This window comes from Aphelocoma coerulescens, chromosome 4 (genome assembly GCF_041296385.1).
Source record: "Aphelocoma coerulescens isolate FSJ_1873_10779 chromosome 4, UR_Acoe_1.0, whole genome shotgun sequence".
Classification (NCBI taxonomy): Eukaryota; Metazoa; Chordata; class Aves; order Passeriformes; family Corvidae; genus Aphelocoma; species Aphelocoma coerulescens.
This window is the reverse complement of record NC_091017.1, coordinates 18,634,213-18,655,048: the sequence shown is the minus strand read 5'-3', so window position 1 is coordinate 18,655,048 and position 20,836 is coordinate 18,634,213. Positions and strand designations below refer to the sequence as shown.

Below are 20,836 nucleotides of genomic sequence, written 5' to 3'. Positions count from 1 at the left end.
AGCATTAACTGCACACAAGGACAACGTAATAAATTCTAAAATGCATTCCAGTTCATAAAACTCACCAGTCTGTTGTTCTGCCCAGGGTGACCATTAACAGCTGCAGTGATTCCTGTGGACAGCTGAGGAGCTGGGTATGGCTAGTAATGCATATATAATGCAAAGTGCATCTGCTCAATAGACCCTCACAGCAAATTCAGGGAGAAACCAAATTCCCTTGATTTTCTTCCCTTCCTTTCTTCACTTTCCACCATTAGGCTCTGTCTTGAACGTGGTATGTCCTGGCTATTGACATTTCAGTCATTCATTATAATAGCAATATAATCATATAGCCACTGTATATATCTGCAGCATGACAGTGTAATTACCTGCTGGCTTTCCAGAAATCATTGGCAATATGACTAATGCTAAAAGCTTTTTTTCTTCCTTTTTTTTTTTTTTTTTTTTTTTTTTTTAAATAAGCTTCCTTTCTTCTTTTTGTTCTAATATAAACTATTATAAACCCTCTGTGGAATGTGAGACTGGTAAAGACATGACTCACTGGGCAGTGAGACAGCAATCTCAGATGCTGTAACATGATGCAGAAAAGGTCATAAACTTGCTTTCATAACAGGATTATTCATACATTCATTCATTAAAAATTAAACACCTGTGGGAGCACATGATGCATTGAAGTTAGCAAGTATTGGTGAATACTTTCTTGTAGTTTCTTTACTCCTAATCAGTTGGTGTGAGTCGAACTTACTTCAAATTAAGTCTTGCTTTATGCAGTGCCATTTACACTTGAAGTTAGTTAATTGTTCCTATTGAAGACAAGTGCCATGAGTAGCTACATAGTGTTTCAGAATCATGACTTTATGGAGTGATGGTTGGAGGGTGGTTTTGTTTTCATTTTTACGTCTTTACAATGAGCTTATATTTAAAAGAAAAACATGAAGTTCTATATTATTTATCTAATTTTAGCTAAAAGTTGCTGGTTTTTTCATTATACTGTTAACAGGTTTTTGTTTTGTGTATTTGGCTGGGTTTTTTGTGGTTTTTTGGAGTCGTGCAGAAGAATTGATGTGCTCCAAAGTCTTGTGACATACCTACCTGTCTCAGCCTGATAATATTGCTGTGGGTGTTTTTCATTAATGTGCCACACTAGAATGTAGCTAGGACAGGATTGGTTAGGCAGAGCTGGAAGTGGTGCTGTGGAGCTAAATTAAAACAGCTGTAATAGGGTGCACAGGGAGGCCTGTCTAGCCTAGTCTATGGCTCCCTGGGCCAGAATCAGATGTCTGGGAAATCCAGAAATAGGCTGAGCATGGAGTGGCAGACGGTGACTCAGGGGTGTCTTGAGTCAGGGGTGATATTTTGGAGGTTAATAGCCTTCAGCAGGTTTCTCCTTATATGAGTTTGCCTAATCATATTAGTGCTTATGTTGCCTTCTGGCTTCCACAGCAACATGAGACAGAGAGTTTCACTGTGACAAAACAGTGTATGAAGAATTATCTCCTGTTGCTGATTCTAACTCTGATAACATAACTTGGTGACACATATTTCTTTTATTTGAAAAGAAAAATGGAAAATAATTTCTCAGTATGCCACTCATTTTATGGATCTCTAGCATATTTCTGCTCAGTTCTTTTCTAGGCTAAAAAAAATACATCCCCAGTCTGTGAGGTTGTTTCATGTAAGGAATCTCTATGTGCTTTGGACCCTTCTTACTGCCCATTTCTGTAGCTTTTCTAGTGGTAGAATATTAAGACCAGAACCATAACTACATGGGATGTTCACAAAGTGGTTGTGCCATGAATTTATACAGTGATGTAATTAGTCTTTCCACTTCTATAACTTTCCTAATACCTGTCAACTTAAGACTTGAGTTTTTCCTCCCCACAATAATAACCATCTCCTATTCCCATATTGTTCAGAACATTATTGACCTGATTTTTTTTTTTTTTTTTTTTGTGTAGGAATATGCAAGTGACATGATAAACTTTGAGTTAATGGCAGCAGTTACTGTAAAGTTTTCCAGATGTAACCAAGTCATATTTGGGGCCATAACCTTGACAAGCATCAGAAAGAATTTAAAGCTTTTTTTACAGTTCAGTGTTACAACATTTCTGTTTTTCACAAGCTGGGTAGAAGGCAAAACTCAGGTTGGTTTTAGAATCCAAATGTAGCTAGAGCTGCATCATACTTGCACATCAGCAGCCAGACAAGATTTCTATGTCTGCTTTTCTTTAATTGCAGGTATTTATGAGCCGCCATTTCTTGTATTATTGTGGTGAACCTACTCTGGATGTGAAGATTGCCTTTTGTCAGGTGTGTGTTCCTTACAGGTAAAACAAGGTACAGTATATACTTGTACTTCATTTTTGCAATACATGCTGTAATAAGAGAAAAATAGAAGTGAGTTTCAGTAGCCAACTGCAAGTAGCTGGTTATAAAAATGAGAATAAATACAAAAAGATAGAGAAATGCATCACAAAAAATTACTTTTCTATTTGCTCTCAAGTTTATTTTGTAGTTTAGTCTTAATGATTTTTTATTTTGTTTTGCTAAAATATCAGTTAAAATATCAGTATTCTGATGGTTTTTTTAGTGAAAAATAATGGCACAGTTTTCAAACAGAAAAAATGCAAATAAAAACTATTTTATCTTAGTCTCTTTTTCTGAGACAGAGCCTTTTACATTGTAGCCTGTGACTATAACTTTCTGTTTACCTTTACAGGAAGTGAAGGAAGGGTAATTAAAATTGTGGTGTTTGTCTTGTATCCCATGGAACACCTTGTACTATGCAGGTTCTAGGGGTCATGAGACTGCACTGAAGCCAATTCTGTATTTCTACATCACCCTTGAAACTGTTCGATCACAATGTGTGGAAGTCCTCAAGGCTGAAACTAAATCTGTGATGCAAAGGAAAAGCTTATTGATTTTTCCAGTTTTTGGTTCTCTTGGTTAAGTTAGTTAACATATATATATAAGTCACAAAACTGTGTACATAATTTTCCCTTGTGGATGAAAGATGACTTTCTTTCTCACTTCAGAACATTGTTTCATGCTTGAACTCTGTCTCTTCATAGTTTTAAGGTTTTTTTGTGAGATGGGACATCAGTAATCTAACAAACCAGAGAGCTATTAGGGACATTCTTCATTTTTTGAGGCTGGAAACAGTGTTGCATTCTTAGAGATGAATTTATGATAAACACTATTTTTTTTTCTTTTATATTACATATGGAGTCCAAGTGAAAGCACAATTGTAAAAAAGGAAGAGCTATTACTTTTGTGTAAGCATTTAACACGAAACAGTGACAGGTGCTGGAAAGTTGGCTTTATGCTTTTTAGCTCAGGAATACTAAATATTAATTTTGCTGAGAAGGTTGAATCTGGACTTAGGAATCATCAGCTCTGGGATGGGTCTTGACTATTCAGTTTAATAATCTGCTTAACTGTCTTTTCTATCTCCCATTCTTCTTGTGCATGTGTTTAACTGGCTTAATTCTTCCACTGGCAACTTTGTAAAATGCTGTATTTTTTGCAATGTTTTGACAGAGATTGCTTCCAAAAATAAAAAAAAAAACCCTGCAAAAACTGCAAAAAGGGTTTTTTTTTTCTCAGATTGTATGAGAAAAATGTTATTCATGCAAAATTCCTTTCACTGTGCAGAACAGAGGGTTTTTTGCACCTCTCTCCTGTTGACTTTCCTCTCCTTTTTACTTAGACCATTTCAGATGCATTTGTATCACTGAGATTAATTCCTGTTTAATGGCTGCAGCCAGAATGGCATCATCCGGTACAAAGAGACGCTATCCTGGCATTGTAGGAAACAGAGTTCCATCCTTCAAACACTTATCACACCCATACCTTTTCAAGGTCTTCAGATCAATTCTCCTGAGGATAAAAACTGGTTTAAGCTTCATGTTAATTTATTTTCTCCATAAATATAGGCCCTCATCCAAATAACAGCTAGAATTATGTGCTAGAACAGTCTCTAAATTAAGTGTCTGGTTGCATTAAGACCTGTCCTGGATGCTGTTCATTTGTATTGCTTAGAGTGGGATGGGGGTTACATCTCTGTCCTTGGTCCAAAGAGCCAGATCTTTATTTAGAGACTAGGAGTAGTGTCCAGGTAGTAATACTGTTTATTCCATCCTTACTCCTGCTTCCATTTCAAATTTATGCCTCACTGCAGACTTTCTAGAAAGCATTTGTGCTGAAGTGCCTTCCATAAAGCTTCAATATTGAAGAGTATTAGTACTGGGGGTGTATTTTTCTTGTAATGTATATTTGTGGCCTAAAAGGCATAGCTTTATGTGCTCTGAAGGAAAGTGACATACACATAATTACAGGCCCTTTCTCTTGACACAGAGCTTATGTCACTGAGCAGACAAGTTTTGTATGATGAAATGCTAATTCAGCAGGAATAGAATTTTAAGGATTTCCAACTGAAGGAAAAAGAAAGGCCCTTCCTGAGAAACACTCAGTAGCATAAGTAGAGTAAATATATACCTCCCCACACCTTCACCTCACTGGCAGTATAAAAACACCCAAGTCTGGAATTACTGGACATGGGTAGCCAATTCATGTTCTGAAACAGCCATCTTTTTTAAGGCAGAGGAAAATGATATCTGCTTTTCTATCATAATAGAAAAGTAGGACAAGAAGGCCAATAGAATTTCTTCAGATTTTTGTAAGGCTGGTATCACCAACAAGCTTTTATCTGTAGGGCCCTACATATTTTTATTGAAGCACAAGGTAAGGCAGAGTAGTGTATCGTGAGTAGAATAGCGCATTAATTTTTAATACTAATACATTAATAATATTTAACAATGCCTAAAGGATACTGTTTTCTTCATCCATATTTTTTGTTATTTAGTCTTTCAAGAGGTTTTTATAATCAGGACATGTATAGAATTTACATGTTCCCTAAACTGTAGCTATATGGGATACCTTTATTTAGAATACAATTCTAAATGTAGTGTGTCCTATGATTATGCCTTCTATCCAATGGGAGATTAGTTGGTATTCATAAGCTATCAACAAGTGATTTCTGTGAGTAAAATGATGCTTCACAGGGTCAAGAGCTGTCTATTTCTAGCTAAAGGTGTGATTATTTAGCTCCATATAGTCTTCATTTATTTAATCACTGATTTAGTTCCTCTCCATAAAGAAACCTCAGTCTCAAGGAACCTTTTCTTTCAGTGCTTCTTGATCAGTCCTTTCAACCTTTTTTGGTGGGATGACCAGGACTGAATGTCACCTGTGTGCCAGCATTGAGCTCTTCAGGCATCAGGGGAATTAGAAATCATTTGAAGTAGTGTTTTCTTGTGCAGATACTCACAGATTGCTCACCTGGTAGAAGTCTGGCCTGGAATGAAGGACACACCTCTGGGACACAGTGACTTCTGAGCAATACATGACACCACAGTTATAAATGATTTATGAAAATTTCATGCCTGTAAGAAGGAAGGAATTAAAAGTAGTTGAAGCTCAGTGAACAAGTGGAGGACAAGAGAAGGATAAGTAAATAGTGCTTTGCTTCATGTTTTGAGTAGATACAATTGAAAAGGAGAAGGCAGACTTGCTGCTTTGTGTGTAATCAGAACTAGGTAAGAGCTGGGTAAGCTGCTGGGTTTTTGGTATCTCAGAAGTTAAACAAGGACAGAGTGTTTAAACAAAAAATACAACAACAAAGAAACCCCAACCTAACAAAAAAATTGCCCAACCAGCACTTAGAAATATTGTACTCCACTTAATAAAGTATTTTAATATGATGTGTTAAAATAGAGTGGATAAAGCAAATGTAAAAATATCAATCACTGATCAGTCATGGTTGAGTTGTTTGCAGGGGTCTCTTGTTTACTTGAAAGGCTAAATGCATAAAGCCCCCTCTCTGGAGGACAAAATAGCTGGAGAGAGGTTAAAAAAAGGCCAAAAATTAGCTTTTAAATCCCTCTCAAAGCACACCAAAATCAGGAAGACTGGGTGACTAATACAAGCCTCACAGGAAGAGAATGAGGTGAAAGAATGGAGAACTGTGGTGTAATGTAGCTGGTAAGACCAAAATCTATAATATTACATCCAACCACACACACACACACACACACAAGATGAAACCCTGTGTAGGAGATTGAATCACTGTCCATGGACTTTTGAGTTCAGGGAGAGCCAGAATAAGTGAGAAGTCTGGCTTTATGGTGAAAAAAGTAGATGTAATTTCTGCCATAAATATGTCATATGCAGAATGCACAATTAAAAACAATGTAGTAGATCTTTCTATACAAAGATACTCTGTATTTCCCAAAGTGACAGCTTCTGTGGCCATTCAAATTTACACAGCAAAACACGTGACCCTTGAATTCGAAGCAGAGGGCTCAGTAAATGCAGGTTCATGCCAGAATTCTGGCACTTGAAACTTCTGTGAGATTTACAGCTGCACAGGTGGGAGGATAGCCATTAAATTCATGGTACTGTTGACTTAGCAGATGCACCCAGGTGGGCAGGGCTTGCCTCTATGCATATTTTCGGAGCTGGCCAGAAGACTGAGGGTTTTACCATACTTGTGAATTTCAGTCAGTACAATCTCAGCATTTGACTTTTAAATTTGGAGGAACAGCCAAATTTGAACATCCTCTGATAGAAGGAAGGTTACAGCCATCCCTCCCCCACCAGGTTTGGGAAAAAGAAAAATTTTCCTGGGAGGAAAGTGAAAGGGAAAAAGCCTATTTATTTAACAGACACAATGCACAGTGGGAAAAGAATAATGCAAAATAATAAAACCTCTCGCTGTGGAGAGAAGCCTGGTAAGATTGTAGAGTCCTTTCTTTGGGTGTGGTCTCTCTCTCTCTCCTCTTCAGAGCTGGGTCTGCAGTGTAGGGTCTCCTGGTGTGTTCTGAACAGTTCCAGAAGAGAAGAAGAAAAAGCCAAAGTCCCAGGGAGAAAAAAAACTTTCTTGCCTCAGCTCGCAGACTAGCTGAAAAGCAAAGGGGTTTAAATCTCCATCTCTCTCCTGAGAAAAGGACAGAAAGCTGGCTGAAAAGCAGCAAAAAGGGTGCTTCCTCTGCACTTGCCACGCAGAAGCACGCAGAGGAGATAGAGTGACCTTGGAGCACAAACTGCTCTGAAAAGTTCATCTGGCTTTTTTCTTTCTCTTGCACCCAGTTTTAAAGGCACAGAAAGGCACAGGAATCATGTCCAGGCATAGAGCTGTGATATGGGATACCCATCATAAAGTCACCCCAAGACAAGGTTAAATTGTAGCTTTAAGATATTATCCCTTTGGATCCTGAGGGAACCAAATGCATCCACTTCTCAAACGTGCTGTTGTCCTCATCAGTCCGTCTGAGGCGGGGTGGAGATGTGGGGGCTGCTGGGGAGCCATCATGATATCAGGCTCAGAACATCCTTTCTGCTCCATCCTGCTCATCTCTGGGCTCTGTGCCAGCTGCAAATTTGGAGTCAGCCTTTCAGTCTTCCATCTGATTCTTTTGCTCACCTGCGTTGACACATGTGGAGTGCTTTAATTGATTTCAGTAGCCTTGCTCCATGGCACCCTTGAAAGGGTGTTCCCACCAGGATTTCTGTGGGCAGGCAGGGAAGGATGCAAACACAGAGGTGAAGTTTCCCCTCTGCTGATGCTGCCAGTGGACTCTGTGACAGCACTCACAGTCTTGGAGATGCAAACGACAGCAATTTGCCTTAAATTGCTGCTAGCATGGTTTGTATTTATAAAAGCTGAAATGTATGAGATGCTGAGCTGTAAGAAATTGCTATATTTTAGGCTCATCAATAATAGAAGGAGTGTTGTTCAGAAACAAAGTTCTGTCAGTAAAATATAATAAGTATAGTTATTTTGTAGGATAGAAATGGACAAATAAAATGGGATATCGGGAAGGAATTTACCTCATAATATAAAAAATTTCATTGTTTTATTTCTGTTGGGCTTTTTAACCCTTTTGCTCTCTGTACTCTGAAAGAAAGGAAAAGAATACAGCTTGTAGTTCTGTGTGAGGCAGTAAGTTATTTGAGTTTCACAGAATTTTTAAGTACTTGTCCTTTGAAAGGAAAATATATGCTCTCCAAACAGTTAGTAATGGTGGGAGTATCTTTTTCCTTCGTCTCAAATGCTTGAGTCTTGACAGTTTATTTTCTTTTCTCTTTCTCACTTGTCAGGATACTAAGCAAACATCATTGCAAATGTGGATACATGTTTAAGTGAGCTTACGAGGATAGTTAGGTTTTCAGGGCTGAGAAACTTTTGCTTCTCTTACTCTTACATTTCTCAGTATGGAGGAAAGAGAATGGCATTGGGGAATGTGTGGGTGTGGGTGTTAGAAGTTTCAATTAAGTACCGAAAGGAGAAAATAATGGTTCACACATTTTTGTACATATGAAATGAAGGCTAAGTTCCTATCAGTGTTAAAGAAATGTAATTTCATTGTCAAAATGTTTATGGGAATTAAGAACAAATAGCAGTCCAATGCATACTTTGTCTCTGAGGAATAATCCTTCATCTTACACAGAGGTCTGAGAAACTTAGATGTGTTTTGTTCAAAGCTTCACACCTGCAGTGTTTACTGTTAATCTGGGGCCTCAGTATTGTAGCTTGTCCAAGTTCATTTGAAGTTCACCTGGAAATTTGTTAACTCACTGGAATTCACTTTACTATATGAGACCTATACATTTTTACTATGACATCCTAAGAAGCAAACCTGATTGCCATGTGTATCTATGAACTTCCTTCCCTCATCTGTTTCTTGATGTAGTGCTGATACCTAGTTTCTTACAATGTGAGTCTCAATCACATTTGAAAGGAGTTTATGGTTAGGTGCACATACAGAAGAGTGTATACTGGAAATTCCTAGCCCTGGGTTCCTTTCTGATGCCACATAATCAAAGCTTTAACTTAAGCTGCCTGTACAGAACTTGTAAGCATTGTGTAGTAAAACCTGAATCTGAAATAGCTTAGTGGCGTCCGTGAGGGGCAGCTGGGGGAATATTGATATCTGTACCAGCTCCAAGGCTTCTGAAGGGGTTTGAGTGAGCACTGAGGATGTAACGGGACAAGAGCAGAATGTAGTGTGCAGGCTTCTTTAAGACAAGATATGTGAATTTGTAGATTTGGAGAAGAACCTTTTCATCAGGGTTTGAAACTAAAACTAACATTGGTATGCTCTATAAGGAGCATGAACTTCCTTACTAAAGGAAAAAGGTTTTTTACCTTAATTTTGGAGTGAAACAAAACTGTCATTTCCTTGTCCTCATTCAGAAGTGGTTGTTGAATCAACCAGAGATGGTTCTTGATTAGATGTCAGCTTGGTTTGGGGATCTGATCAAATGAGATTAATCCAATAACGCTGTTAATTCATTGATTTAGGGATTTGATTTAAATCAGCATCATGACAAGGATAGTTATATAATTCTTCTCCTGATTGTTATGAAAGTAAGCAGTGCACTGGGCTTTAGAAGCCTTACTGTGCTTTTATTTTGCTAATTTAGACCTTGGTAAAAACTGGAAAATATAGAGTAGGGTTTTTTTGTAGTTCTTTTGCACTGTGGGTTTAAAGTGAGGAGATGACTTAGAGGATGTTTTGCCTGTCCACAAAGCTGAATTTTTTGTCACTCAGAGGAGACATTCTGCTTGAAGTGAACTTCAAACTAAACCAGCCTGCCTTCAATTTTAGAAGTAATACTTGGTGTTTGTTTTCTATCCAAGCCCTTACAGGACACAAATATTTAAGTAGGGAAGAAAATACTAATCTAAAAAGAAAAAGTGATTCCATGAAAAACAAAGTAGTCTTTACCTTTCCCTCTCACACACATTTAGGAGCAGATTGTCATAGGAATGGTCTGTGCTGTACAGAGGAGAGCTGCTCATCAGGACATTTCCGTCTTCTTACCAGTTGTGGTCTTCTGGGTGCCACAACTTTAATTGCTGTTGACTGAAGCAATTGGATATGTTAATTACCCGTGTAACTGAGGAACTAGAGTGGTTCTGAGCTGTTTTAATTGCTTTTTAAGACATTTCTCGATTTAAAATAACCAGCTGCTAGAACTGCAGCAGTTCAGAAACCCCACTGTAAGCAGCACAAGTTTCCTGAGGCTAGTAGTTCACATGGTCAGGCTAACTTAAAAAGCAAGTAATTTCTATTCTAGACATAGGGTGATAAAATATGTGTTCCCATGTAGATCCACACCACACAACGAGCTGTCAGGTAGCTTGGGAGTAAGGACACAAATAAGATGTGGCAGGCCTGGCTCATCCAAGCTCTAACACAGTCATCCAATCTTTTTAAAAAATTCACTCTGTACTTCCAGAGGAGCTGGCTGTGAGTCAGGCTCACTCAGGAATGCAATTTTTATGCTGACACTTTGTATATAAACGTTGGTTTCAGAGTAATGGGTGTTAATGCCAAATATGTCCTGCATTGTTCTGATAATGACATCAGAAAAAAACATGCTCCAAATGTGTTTGTCTAGCCAGAGGGAGCTGTGGAATTCCTGTCAGTCAGGAGCATGTCATTAAAAAAACCCAAAAAACCTCTCAGTTCTAGGTCTGCTGTGAATACCTGAGTTGAATAGCCAAATTTATTCATCTCTCTCTGCCTAATGGAAGAAGTTTTAAGACTAAGGCTACACAGGGTGAATCAGATGCCGCCTGTTTGTCTTCAAGTGACAAAAAGTCAAACCTCTTTTGGAATCATTTCACTCTCTGGAAGCTCCAATTTAGTGCTGTGTCAGTGTCCATAGATCTCTTCCTTTTTGTGTTAGGGCAAGGCCTCCCCTGCTCTCCCCCTCACAATATTTGATGAACAAGTTAATGTAAAGTTTCCACTTGGTCTTCTGAGATGAGACTTTGAATAAAGAGCTACATTTGTTAAAATGTTTCAAAGTCTCTAAATGAGGTATTTAGGATGATGCTCTCCAGTGCCAAAGTGCCTTCCAGTCAGATTGTGGACAGAAAAATAATAATCATTTTTTCTAAGGCAAACCTTAATATCCAAGTTCTCTGCAAGGTCAGTAATCTGGTTTTAATGGCCAGATTTTTGGAACACTGGAATGATGTCCTTTTGAATTGAAAGAGTAATGTAATCAAAATCAACTTTACTTTTTTGCCAGCTCCATCAAATTTCAACTTAGTAGTCTATAAACACATAATACAGTTGATCATTCAGATTTTTTGGGGGGAAAGAAATTTATAATAGAGCAAATAAGAAAATTTAGAAGCTGTGTTTGGGAGCACTGAAAAAAAATGCATAGAAGAGGCCTAGCTGGTTTTTCCTTTTCCTTATAGAAAGCATTTAGGCATGTCATGACTTCCATAAGTGAACTGCAACTCTTTTAGGGCAGATCTGTTGTTATATGTTGAGCTTTTGCATCCTGTGCTCAGCATTATGTAGTGTAGAATCCTAAATAACGAGCACGTAATTCTGATTTTTATCTCAAATGACTATAAATTTGCTCCATAGTCCACAGGGAACTGAGCTCAGCAGTAGTCATAAAGTGGTTATAGTGTAACTTGCTGCATAGTAATTTTGCAAATTTAAGGAAGGGTTTTTTTTAGTCTTGTAAAAATTATTAGTTTTTAATTTTACTGTTTTGGGAAGGAACACTGCTGTGTAGTGCTAGCTACAGTGCAAGCACAAACTTGGTTTTGTGTCATGAAAATTGGCATTTGCTTAGTACTAATGCTTTTGTTAGGTCATGAGAGCAGCTCTCCCTCCTATCCTTAGGAACCCAGAACTCTGGAAGACCTCCAGAACTTCTGAATAATACTGAATAATACTTTTTCATAATACTGAATAATACTTTTTCATGATACTGAGCCATGTTGGGTCACAGTTTGGCTCATAAACTGCTCTGTTTCTTTCACAGCTCCTGTTGAAAGCTTCTCAGGGCCTTTATCAGGTGCTTAGGGAAAGTTTCAGCACTCCTGGGAATACACTTGCTTGCTCTGTCTGATCAGTGATGAAGAGCCTGATTCCCGTGTCTCTTGTCCCACTTCCACACTGATGAAAGTCATCTTATTTTAAATTCATTGCTATACAAACCAGGGCAGAATCAGCACAAACACATGAAGCAGGAATGATGGCAGGCAGAGACAGTAGTTGGCAGTAACAATGCCACAAACATCAGCTGGAGAACTCACTAGTTTTCTTTAATGAGTGCCTTGTTATGGTGACTTCCTGCAGGAAAGAAGGTCTGATACAGTCTTTATGAAAATGAGCCAAAAATGACAAGAATTTATATTGAAAAATTAGGCTGACAGTGCTTTATCTGTATTCTTACATTTTACCAGCCTTGGTTTCTCTGTCTTTACCAGTCCCTCTCCCCTTCCCTTCTTCTGTACAACAGGGATTTGGGAAACAAGTGGATGTGTCATATATTGCCAAACATTACAACATGAGCAAAAGCAAAGTTGACAACCAGTTCTACAGCGTGGAAGTAGGTGACTCGACCTTCACAGTTCTCAAACGCTACCAGAACTTGAAACCTATTGGCTCTGGGGCTCAGGGAATAGTTTGGTGAGTATCAGCAGTTTCTCTTATGATGCTTTGAAACAGAATTGGCATTTTGCATTTCTTCAAAGTTTGCCAGCCACAGCCTTTGTCTCAAATTGCAAAAACAGCAGTCAGGCAATAGACATCCTGAAGCAGGAGGAGCCCAGTGGTTTGCTAATAAATGCCCTGGCTGGTGAGAGTGATAGCACTGGGTTTGTTTCTCCACACAGCAAAATGGAACTAGCAAGAAAGGGGGAGAGAGATCTTATCATAATTGACAACTGTGGCACTATTTCCAGAGGCAGTGCAAATAATATCCCAAGTAAACCCTGTAATTTTAGTCTTTGTACAGTAAAATCACTGAGAGCAACATAGAAACTTGTCACATCCCATAGCATTTTCAAGTACTCAGGGTGGAAGCCTTTCAAATGGAGGTAACTGCTAATGTTTATTTCTTGAAAGTGTTGTTTCAGTGATGTGAATAAAGTAAAGATAGAAACATTCAGTAGCTCTCCTAAAGAATGCAATGTTCAGAAGTTGTGAAGTCCTGGTTGGCTTTTGCCTCTGCATTTTTAGACCTGGCTTTTAAGTTTCTGTGGCAGGCATTTGTTACCTGTTTAATTATGGGGTATTAGGGTAACTAAAACAATCTTTTATCTGTAACTTGATCAGAGATGATGTCTTAATTCCATCTGTCACTTCTGTTACTGGGTTTTTTTCTGAATTTGATGTAATGTGTGTTACTTTACAGGTGGAGGCAGTGGTAAAGCAAAAGGTTCCTTTAATCCAGTGGCAAATGGTTTGCCATGGACTGTGCATTGGCACCAACCAATTGACAGTGTACAACACTGACAACACATCCTTAGGTCTCAGTCCATCACTTCCAGTGTTTAGAATGCTTTGAGACCATGCAAGTCCAAAGACTGAGCTAAATGGCCAAGTACCATATTATGTATCTTAAACAAAAAAGAACTAAAGCTTGCTTTGAAATCAGATTTGGGAAAGTGGCATATTTTGGGTTCAGGACTAGTAAAATTAATTTTGCACTATTTTTTTGATTCCACATAAAGCAAAGATGGTTTTTCTTCCTCCTTACTATCCTCTATTTGTTTCAGAGGAAAATGAGTTTTTGTTGAACTTCTCTGCAACTGAATTGCTGTAATGATAAATTTGCAAGCAGCAAAAACCAGAGAAGTTAAGCTAAATAAAATCAAAAACACTCTGTGAATTTTACTTTCATACTAAGAGTTGAATGTAAAAATTAATAATTTCTTAGGAAAGAAAATCAAATTGGAAAACAAGCAAGTTTGAGTGAAAGTTAACACAAATCCCCTGAAATAGTGAGTAGCATGGAGAGGCCATAAAAGGCTTTTTGATGATACAGATATAGAAGTATTACATAATAGATGGGGAAGATAATGAGCATTTCTTTCTCAGTTTGTGTTACATAGTAAACTGCCTGTCATGAGGCATAACTTACCAGAAATACAATAAACCATCCCTCAGCAAAGCATGAAGAATCAATGGTGAGGTGATTAATTGATGAAAAAACAATTGGGAGATAAATATTTGTAGTTTAGCTAAGAGAAAACAATACACGATGAGAAACATCTTCAGTTGTGTAAGTTTCTCCTTACCTAATATTAATAATAAGCTTACATAATAAGCTTTATTAGAATAAGTTTCTATTGTAGAAACTTACCCTATTTAGAAGTATTTTGATGGAAATAGAGTTACATCTAGAAAAAAACTGATTAAGGAAAAAAAAGTACTGAAAACCTGCTTGTTTGTGCAGTGCTGCTTGCTCTGGTGGGGGAAGTAATTTGTGCTGCTTGTCTTGTTCCTTTGCAAAGAATAGCCACGAGGAGTGTCTCTATGAAAACATTGGGCAAAACCTAGGTGATAGTTTCTTTTAGATCCAGTGGCTCTGTTTACACCCAATGACTTGCTCAAGAAGTGTCACAGATCTGGGATGCAATTCTGTCCCTCGGTGCCAGAATTAGGAGAAGCATAGAAGCCAAATGAGTGGTTTCTGATCATTCCCTCCACCAGGGGCAGGCACAGGTAGGATGGCACAGAGGGGTTTAGGCTCAATCTTCTCAGAGCATGCACAGTTTCTGGATTTTCCTTCAGGATAACTGTAGGTTATTGAGTGAAATAATTGGCTACCCAGCTATTGGAGGCAGCTTTAGTGCATAGTGACACTTGGTTTTATGGAGTGACAGAGTATGGCTGCTGAATGCTAGCTCCTTTTAGGAGGAGAGGCCGGATGTTTTTCAGGCTCTGGAAGGTGTTGCAGGGTTCCTAGGCAAAGCCACAGAATATTGAAATTTTTCTCATACAGTTCTACAAATGGGTGTCAAGATAAGCAGGAGAATTTCAGCAAAAAACAATTTATGTTGTGGAACAATTTATGTTGTTCCCAGGCATGGGAAGCAGAGAATGTGGTTATGAAAGAAGTGGGGACTTGATTGTGTTGAAAATTACATCAAAGAAAAAATTATTTTCTTGATACAGAAGAATTAAGATACTGAGGTCCTCAGGAGATGATAATTTAGTAAATTACATGAAAAAGAGAAAACCATATGGTGTGATTGTTATAATTGTGCCCATGTGAAATAATTATAAGCTCAGTGAGGAAGTGGTATTTGCTATAGACCTAGTACATACAGTATCTTTGAAAATTAATCTTTGGGCTCTTTCAAAGGGTTTTGTGTTAACTATGCTCGCAAAATTATTTCAGCAGCCAAAAGAAGGAAAGAAAGCAAGCTGCTTGGAATCTCTTGAGCAGCGAAGCTCCTCTTCCCCCTGCAAGCCCTACTCTTTATCAAAGTGTAGGCTGCTTGCTCACTGTACATCACACAGATATCTGTGAGAAAGCGTGTAAAGGGTGTGTTTGCATATCATTATCATGTTGTTATTACAGGCATGATGGCGATGGGGCTTCGCTGAAACAGAGCATGGAGTTTATTAGACCAAACTGTAGTTGTAAAAACTGCACAGGCCTTTAACCACACTAGTTAATCTTTGAGTCTGGGATAGAAACAGAAAACAGTTCTCTGAGTTTAATTAGACATGTGCCACTTAAACTGCTGAGAGAAGAAGCTGATACCCCTCTGCAATGTTAGAAGGGAGTTGACACCTAACTTATTTTGCAAGGGGCTGAGAGAGAGAGACGGGTCACTTTCAGCTTGAGTTTGTGCATGGTGGATGATGGTGGATGGAGAGGAATTCTCATGTTCCATAAAATCAACAGAAATATGCTGATGTTGGAGTGGGCATTTCTTTATGTTTTAGATGAATTCTTTTTGCCTGGAAGCAAGGTAATTGATCTGTAGGTTTTCTGCTGTGGTTTGCAAGCTATCATTTTTTATGTTGCCTGTGATATTTTTGATACTGTCTGTGATGTCTAGAAAAATGGTGTTGTACAGAAATATTTCAAAAGCAATTTGAAGGGCCTCTGACAGTTTCTGAATTTATGATAGAGGCAAGGGTGAAGTCCAGGTTTCCAAGGCAGATAGGGAAGACATCATTTACAGGCTTGAGGACACAAGCAGTTAAAATCTTATCAGTATCTTGTGAAGACATTTGGCGTGGTTTAAGACCACATAGTGCCTATACCTGTGTGCGTTACCAGGAGAAAATGTTAGCTTTGAAAACAAAGTTGTCTGGGTGAACATCAAATAAATGGGTCTGATGATGCCTTTCAGCTGAAAGCCTTGATCTTGGTCTTTTCTTAAAAAGTGAGCACAAGCTTTCATGCTGCATGATGTTGAGATGTGGTCTAATGATGTGTCAGCTGGACTGGGGGAGTTGGTTGGGAAGTGCTTTATTCTGTCTCATTGATGCAGGAAGTTTCTGTGTGAGTAATGGTTGAGTGGAGGATATGGGAGCAGGAATTATGCTCTTATGAGAGCTTTTCAGTGAATGTGTTATAAATTTAGAAAGTCACCTCATCTGCAGATATAGAGTAGACTGTAAATATATTCCTGAAGTAGTACATTGGGAAATGTGTTGCAGATTTTTGTCTTTGAATTAGTGGTTTAATGATATTTTTGAATCTGAACATAAAGGAGATAGCAGAGTCTTTTAGTGTTCCCTGTAATAAGTAGAGCCAGCAAGACAATAAGTAGCTTGATATATTGCCTAATATTACCATAGATTCTCCTTGGCTGATTTACTCGTGGTTTGGTGGTTGAATCTTAAAGAGTGCAGAGTTCTTTCAGATCAGCCTGTGGTGATGGTAGTGCTCACTGTAGCTTATAAATCTGCTGATTCCTTCCCTATAGTAATCACAACACCATAGAATCACTTAAGGTTGGAAAAAACCCTTAAGATCATGGTGTCCAACTGTTCCCCCAGTACTGCTGGGTCCATCACTAAACCATGTCCCCAAGTGCCACGTCTGCACATCTTTTTCAATACCTCCAGGGATGGTGACTCAACCACTTCCCAGAGTGTGCAAAGGCCGGAGGAGAAATGTGACTGGTATTGTCCACTACAAGATGCAAAAACACGTGGGCTCTTTTGTACAATTATTATCCTTCAGTTCTGGTTTTGTGTAGCACCATTGACTCCCAGGCTGGGTATAAGGATCTAAAGTGATATTGCAGTGGGAGTAATGGTAAAAGCCATAGAAAAGAGGAGCTGATGTTTCTGACCATAATCAATTCCAAGCTCATACTTTTGTGATAGTACAGTGGAAAAAACCACAGAGAATAGTGGTTTTATCGGTGTCTTACAGCTAATACATGATTTTATTTGTACTGTTTAGCTGCATACTGGTGTATTCAAGTTTCTTAGACATGAATATGTCTCTTCATTGTGATCCCAATAATGCTGTTTTGATTTGTGTCACTGAAATGAAATACTGTATTCCTTGATAGAGACCAACATTTGTGCGTGTATAAACCGGCACAGTCCCATTGCAGTTCAGAGGTGTTCTCTTTGTGGGATTAATCACTAGTTTTCCTCAGAAGAGGAGAACAAATACCTGTCATTCAGAGGCAAAATGGGGTAAACAATGTACTTGGATATGCCTAGAATTTCAGTGGTCCTGAAGGGAGTGGCAGCATTACTTTTGTCTGCCCCAATCTCTCCTGTGAATCAGAACTGATCATATGTTGTGAGTTTGGTTACTTTCATTCCAGGAACACAGTTGCATTGTGCAGACTTTTTGTGCTTAACACTCTACTGGCTGGCACTGCAGATTGACCCTGTTCTGTTGTAGATTCTTCAAATTGTGTCCATTAGTTCAGCCAGTGTTCTCTTCCTCAGCTGTTGTGTGCTTCACTGATGTGCTTTGGCGTCCTGCTCCCTGTCTTTTTGAAGACAACCTTTAGAGTGTTTCACAAGTGTGTTCTGTGAGAGCAATGTAGGAAAGAGCTGTCACTTCACACTGGGAGCTAAAGCTGCACTGATAGTGAAATACACATGTCAGTATAAACAAATTTTGCCATGTTTCCCAGTGCTAGTGTCATCCCATACAATGGCAACACATGGTGATTTTTAATTTTTTTGGTTGAGGTTTGTTTTTGGTTTTTGGTTTTTTTTTACATTTTGGGAAGTTCTTGTTGAAATATCAGAAGTTAAACTCACAGCAAGCTTCGAACCTCATTCATTTGTACATTGCAGGATTTTTCCCCAGCTCCCAGTTTGCAGATACATTGTGGTATTCTTTGGATCTCCTGCATGTCATTGCTCTGAAACACCAAAAACTGTGTGCATTTGGTTGCCTATTGGTCTGGTGTACATCTGAAACAGCACATTCTTTGTGGTTCTGATATCTCTGATACCAGCTTTGTGGTTCTGATATCTCTATGCCTTGATTCTCAAGAAAGACAGTAAATTTGCCAATTATATTTGGAATCTGGATCACCAACGTGTGAATTTTAAGGTGCTGAGAGACTCACAATGGGTGCAGCAGAGGCTGAGCCTCTGTTCTTGACCTCCAGAATACTGAGTGGAGGTGCTAATTTAAGTTGGACAGATCTGTGTTTCTTAAGCTGATGTTATTAGAGTTTGCATATTAACACATATCCAGAGACAGTTTGCTTGCATATGGAGTGAGAGGAAGAGGCCATGTCTTGCAGTGCTCTTGCAGCAAAGATCTGGGCTTGGATACGGAAGGAGCTGCTGTTAAGGTCGTAGAGAACAGTTGTCGTGTGACAAACTATGCATAATATCTGAAAAATAGGACAGATGGATTGTCTTTGAGTCATTGTTTGCTTTGATTCTTGCAGCTTCTTCTACTACTACTATCTGTAAGTGAGAAAGAAGCAAAGAAAAGGGATGTATCCAGTAGCAGTGGGGCATAAAGGCACCTGAGGCAGGATGAAGACCCATTTTTACATGACAGAGGAAACTGAGATGTAATGTTTGGTCAAGAATCATTATTGTATCATTTTTTTTAAAAGGTCTGACATGTAGAAACTGTACAAAAAATATTTCCCAATTTCTTTTTTTTTTTTTGTAATGTCCTTCTTCTACCTAACTGCAGAGATTCCTGGTAGGCAGGAAGTCACCACATATTTCATGTTTGTCTTCTTTTGTTTCATTTCCCTTTGTCTTTTGTTTCATTTCCCATCTCTTGTCCAGAGAAATCTAAAATTGAAAATGTAAAGGTAATCACAAATTGTATGTAATAAAATGTGCCATAGTATTCTTTCCAAGCAAAGAAATCATGTCCTCTGTCTCTAAAATACTCTGCCTATATTTCTATGTCCTTTTTTGATTCCTTTCTCCTTAAAGAACCTGTATGGTTTCCATGACTACAACAGTTAAGCAGGCAAAATCTATTCCATATTTATACTCTGCGAGTTTATGGGGGGAAAAAAAATAAATAAGTTTGTGAGGAAACCATCTCTGTGCAATCTGTTTTTGTGAACCCTGACAGCAATGCTCCCTTTACGTGGTCATGAATTCAGTACTGTAAAGGCGCGGTCAGGCTCATTTGAGAGTGTTGGCATCTAGGGTTTTCAGCTGGATTGATACAACTCTTTGGCACAGAGCAGGTTTGTTCATAGCTGTGGCTGGATCTGTGATCCCCTTGCCATTAAAAAATGTATCAGCTGTTTGAAAATTCTGTGTCTGCAGGGAAGTAACTGATGATTATGAAATTGAAGCTCTTTCTGTGAGTTGATTAGAAACTCCATTTAATTTACAGTATTTGCTATCAGACAGTGACATTTTATAACTCTCTTTATGGATGTCAGGGACTTCTGTTCCTACACTGCCAAAAGCTTCCTCTTGGGTCACTGACAGATCTCCCTTTTCTCATGTTTGTGCTGGGTCACTACCATGATACAACTTACTGGACAGATTTTTTCAAGACTCTCGTTGGTCCTCCTAGAAAACCAGGGTTGTATTTAACTGCTGTCAGTGCATTGCAGCTGTTCCTTAACAGACTTCAGGCTTATCCTTTCATGTCATTCACCTGAAACCCTGTCCCCACTGAAATTGTTGCATCACCATCACGGATCACCATGTGTTTCACATGAGCCAGATTGCACAAAACACTTCTGTTCCCTCTTAGGACCAAGGGATTTCTCCTGTGATAGGAGAATGGCTGTGGCCACATGGAATCAGAGAGGTAGGGCAATAGGACAGACCAGCTAAATAAAATGGCAGGCATCAAAACAAAGAAGCAATGGAACCAGAAACAGAAAAGCTAGAGCCAGTCTGGAAGGAAATGCAGCTCAGAAAATTCAATTTTCTATGTGGGCATGTATTGCTGATATTTATTCTCTAAGATGAATGTAGTCTCCAGATTTTCACAGTGCTTTACAGAAAGCAATTTATTGTGCTTTATCCCAAGACCCATCCTTAGACAATCATAAGAGCTGGTGACAGCCCAAAGAAATTAAACAGAAGTTGTGCAAGATAGAAAGACAATATGAAACAAGATATTCTGTGTGAAGCCTGGGTGAAGTTTGTGAGCAATGCTAGGCATGTCTGATGTGAGATGAGTGGGAAAACTCACCAGAATGGGCAAGAGTTGGCAATGAAGAGAGACAGACAGGAAGGGAAGCAGAAAGTAGGAAGACTCAAAGACAGGAGTCCCTTTGCAAGTGGCAAATAGGACATTGAGGGGTTGGTTTGTTTGTGGGTGTTATTTGTGTGTAGTTTTCTGGTGTTGGTTTTTTTGGTTTGGTTTGGTTTTTAATCTTTTATTCTTTTCTGGGTTCAAATACAGTGTTTTAAAATTCTGTGTACACATCTATGTCTTGAGATTTCTGGTGTTACAGGGCAACTCAAAAACCTAAGATTTTTCATTTTGTTCCCGTTGTAAAAAGGCACTTTGGCTTGTTATGCAGGTAAACCATTCTGTTTCTGTCTGCTTAGAATAG

General features: G+C 38.6%; 1 protein-coding gene across 31 annotated transcripts in view; it reads left to right on the top strand.

The window, feature by feature from the left end:
- MAPK10 (mitogen-activated protein kinase 10) overlaps positions 1-20,836 on the top strand; it is a 167,795-nt gene that overhangs the window by 90,148 nt on the left and 56,811 nt on the right. For 25 of the 31 annotated variants that reach the window (XR_011150501.1, XM_069012924.1, XM_069012925.1 and 22 more), the window contains 3 exons: positions 1,959-2,144; positions 2,239-2,310; positions 12,343-12,512. Coding sequence is in view for 30 of the 31 variants with exons in the window: in XM_069012937.1 (XP_068869038.1) it covers positions 1,959-2,144; positions 2,239-2,310; positions 12,343-12,512 (428 nt within the window). In the remaining variant the exon portion in view is untranslated. Of the gene's footprint in view, positions 1-1,958; positions 2,145-2,238; positions 2,338-7,629; positions 7,706-12,342; positions 12,513-20,836 lie in introns of those variants that run through there. The other 6 variants (XM_069012934.1, XM_069012931.1, XM_069012933.1 and 3 more) reach the window with 3 other exon arrangements.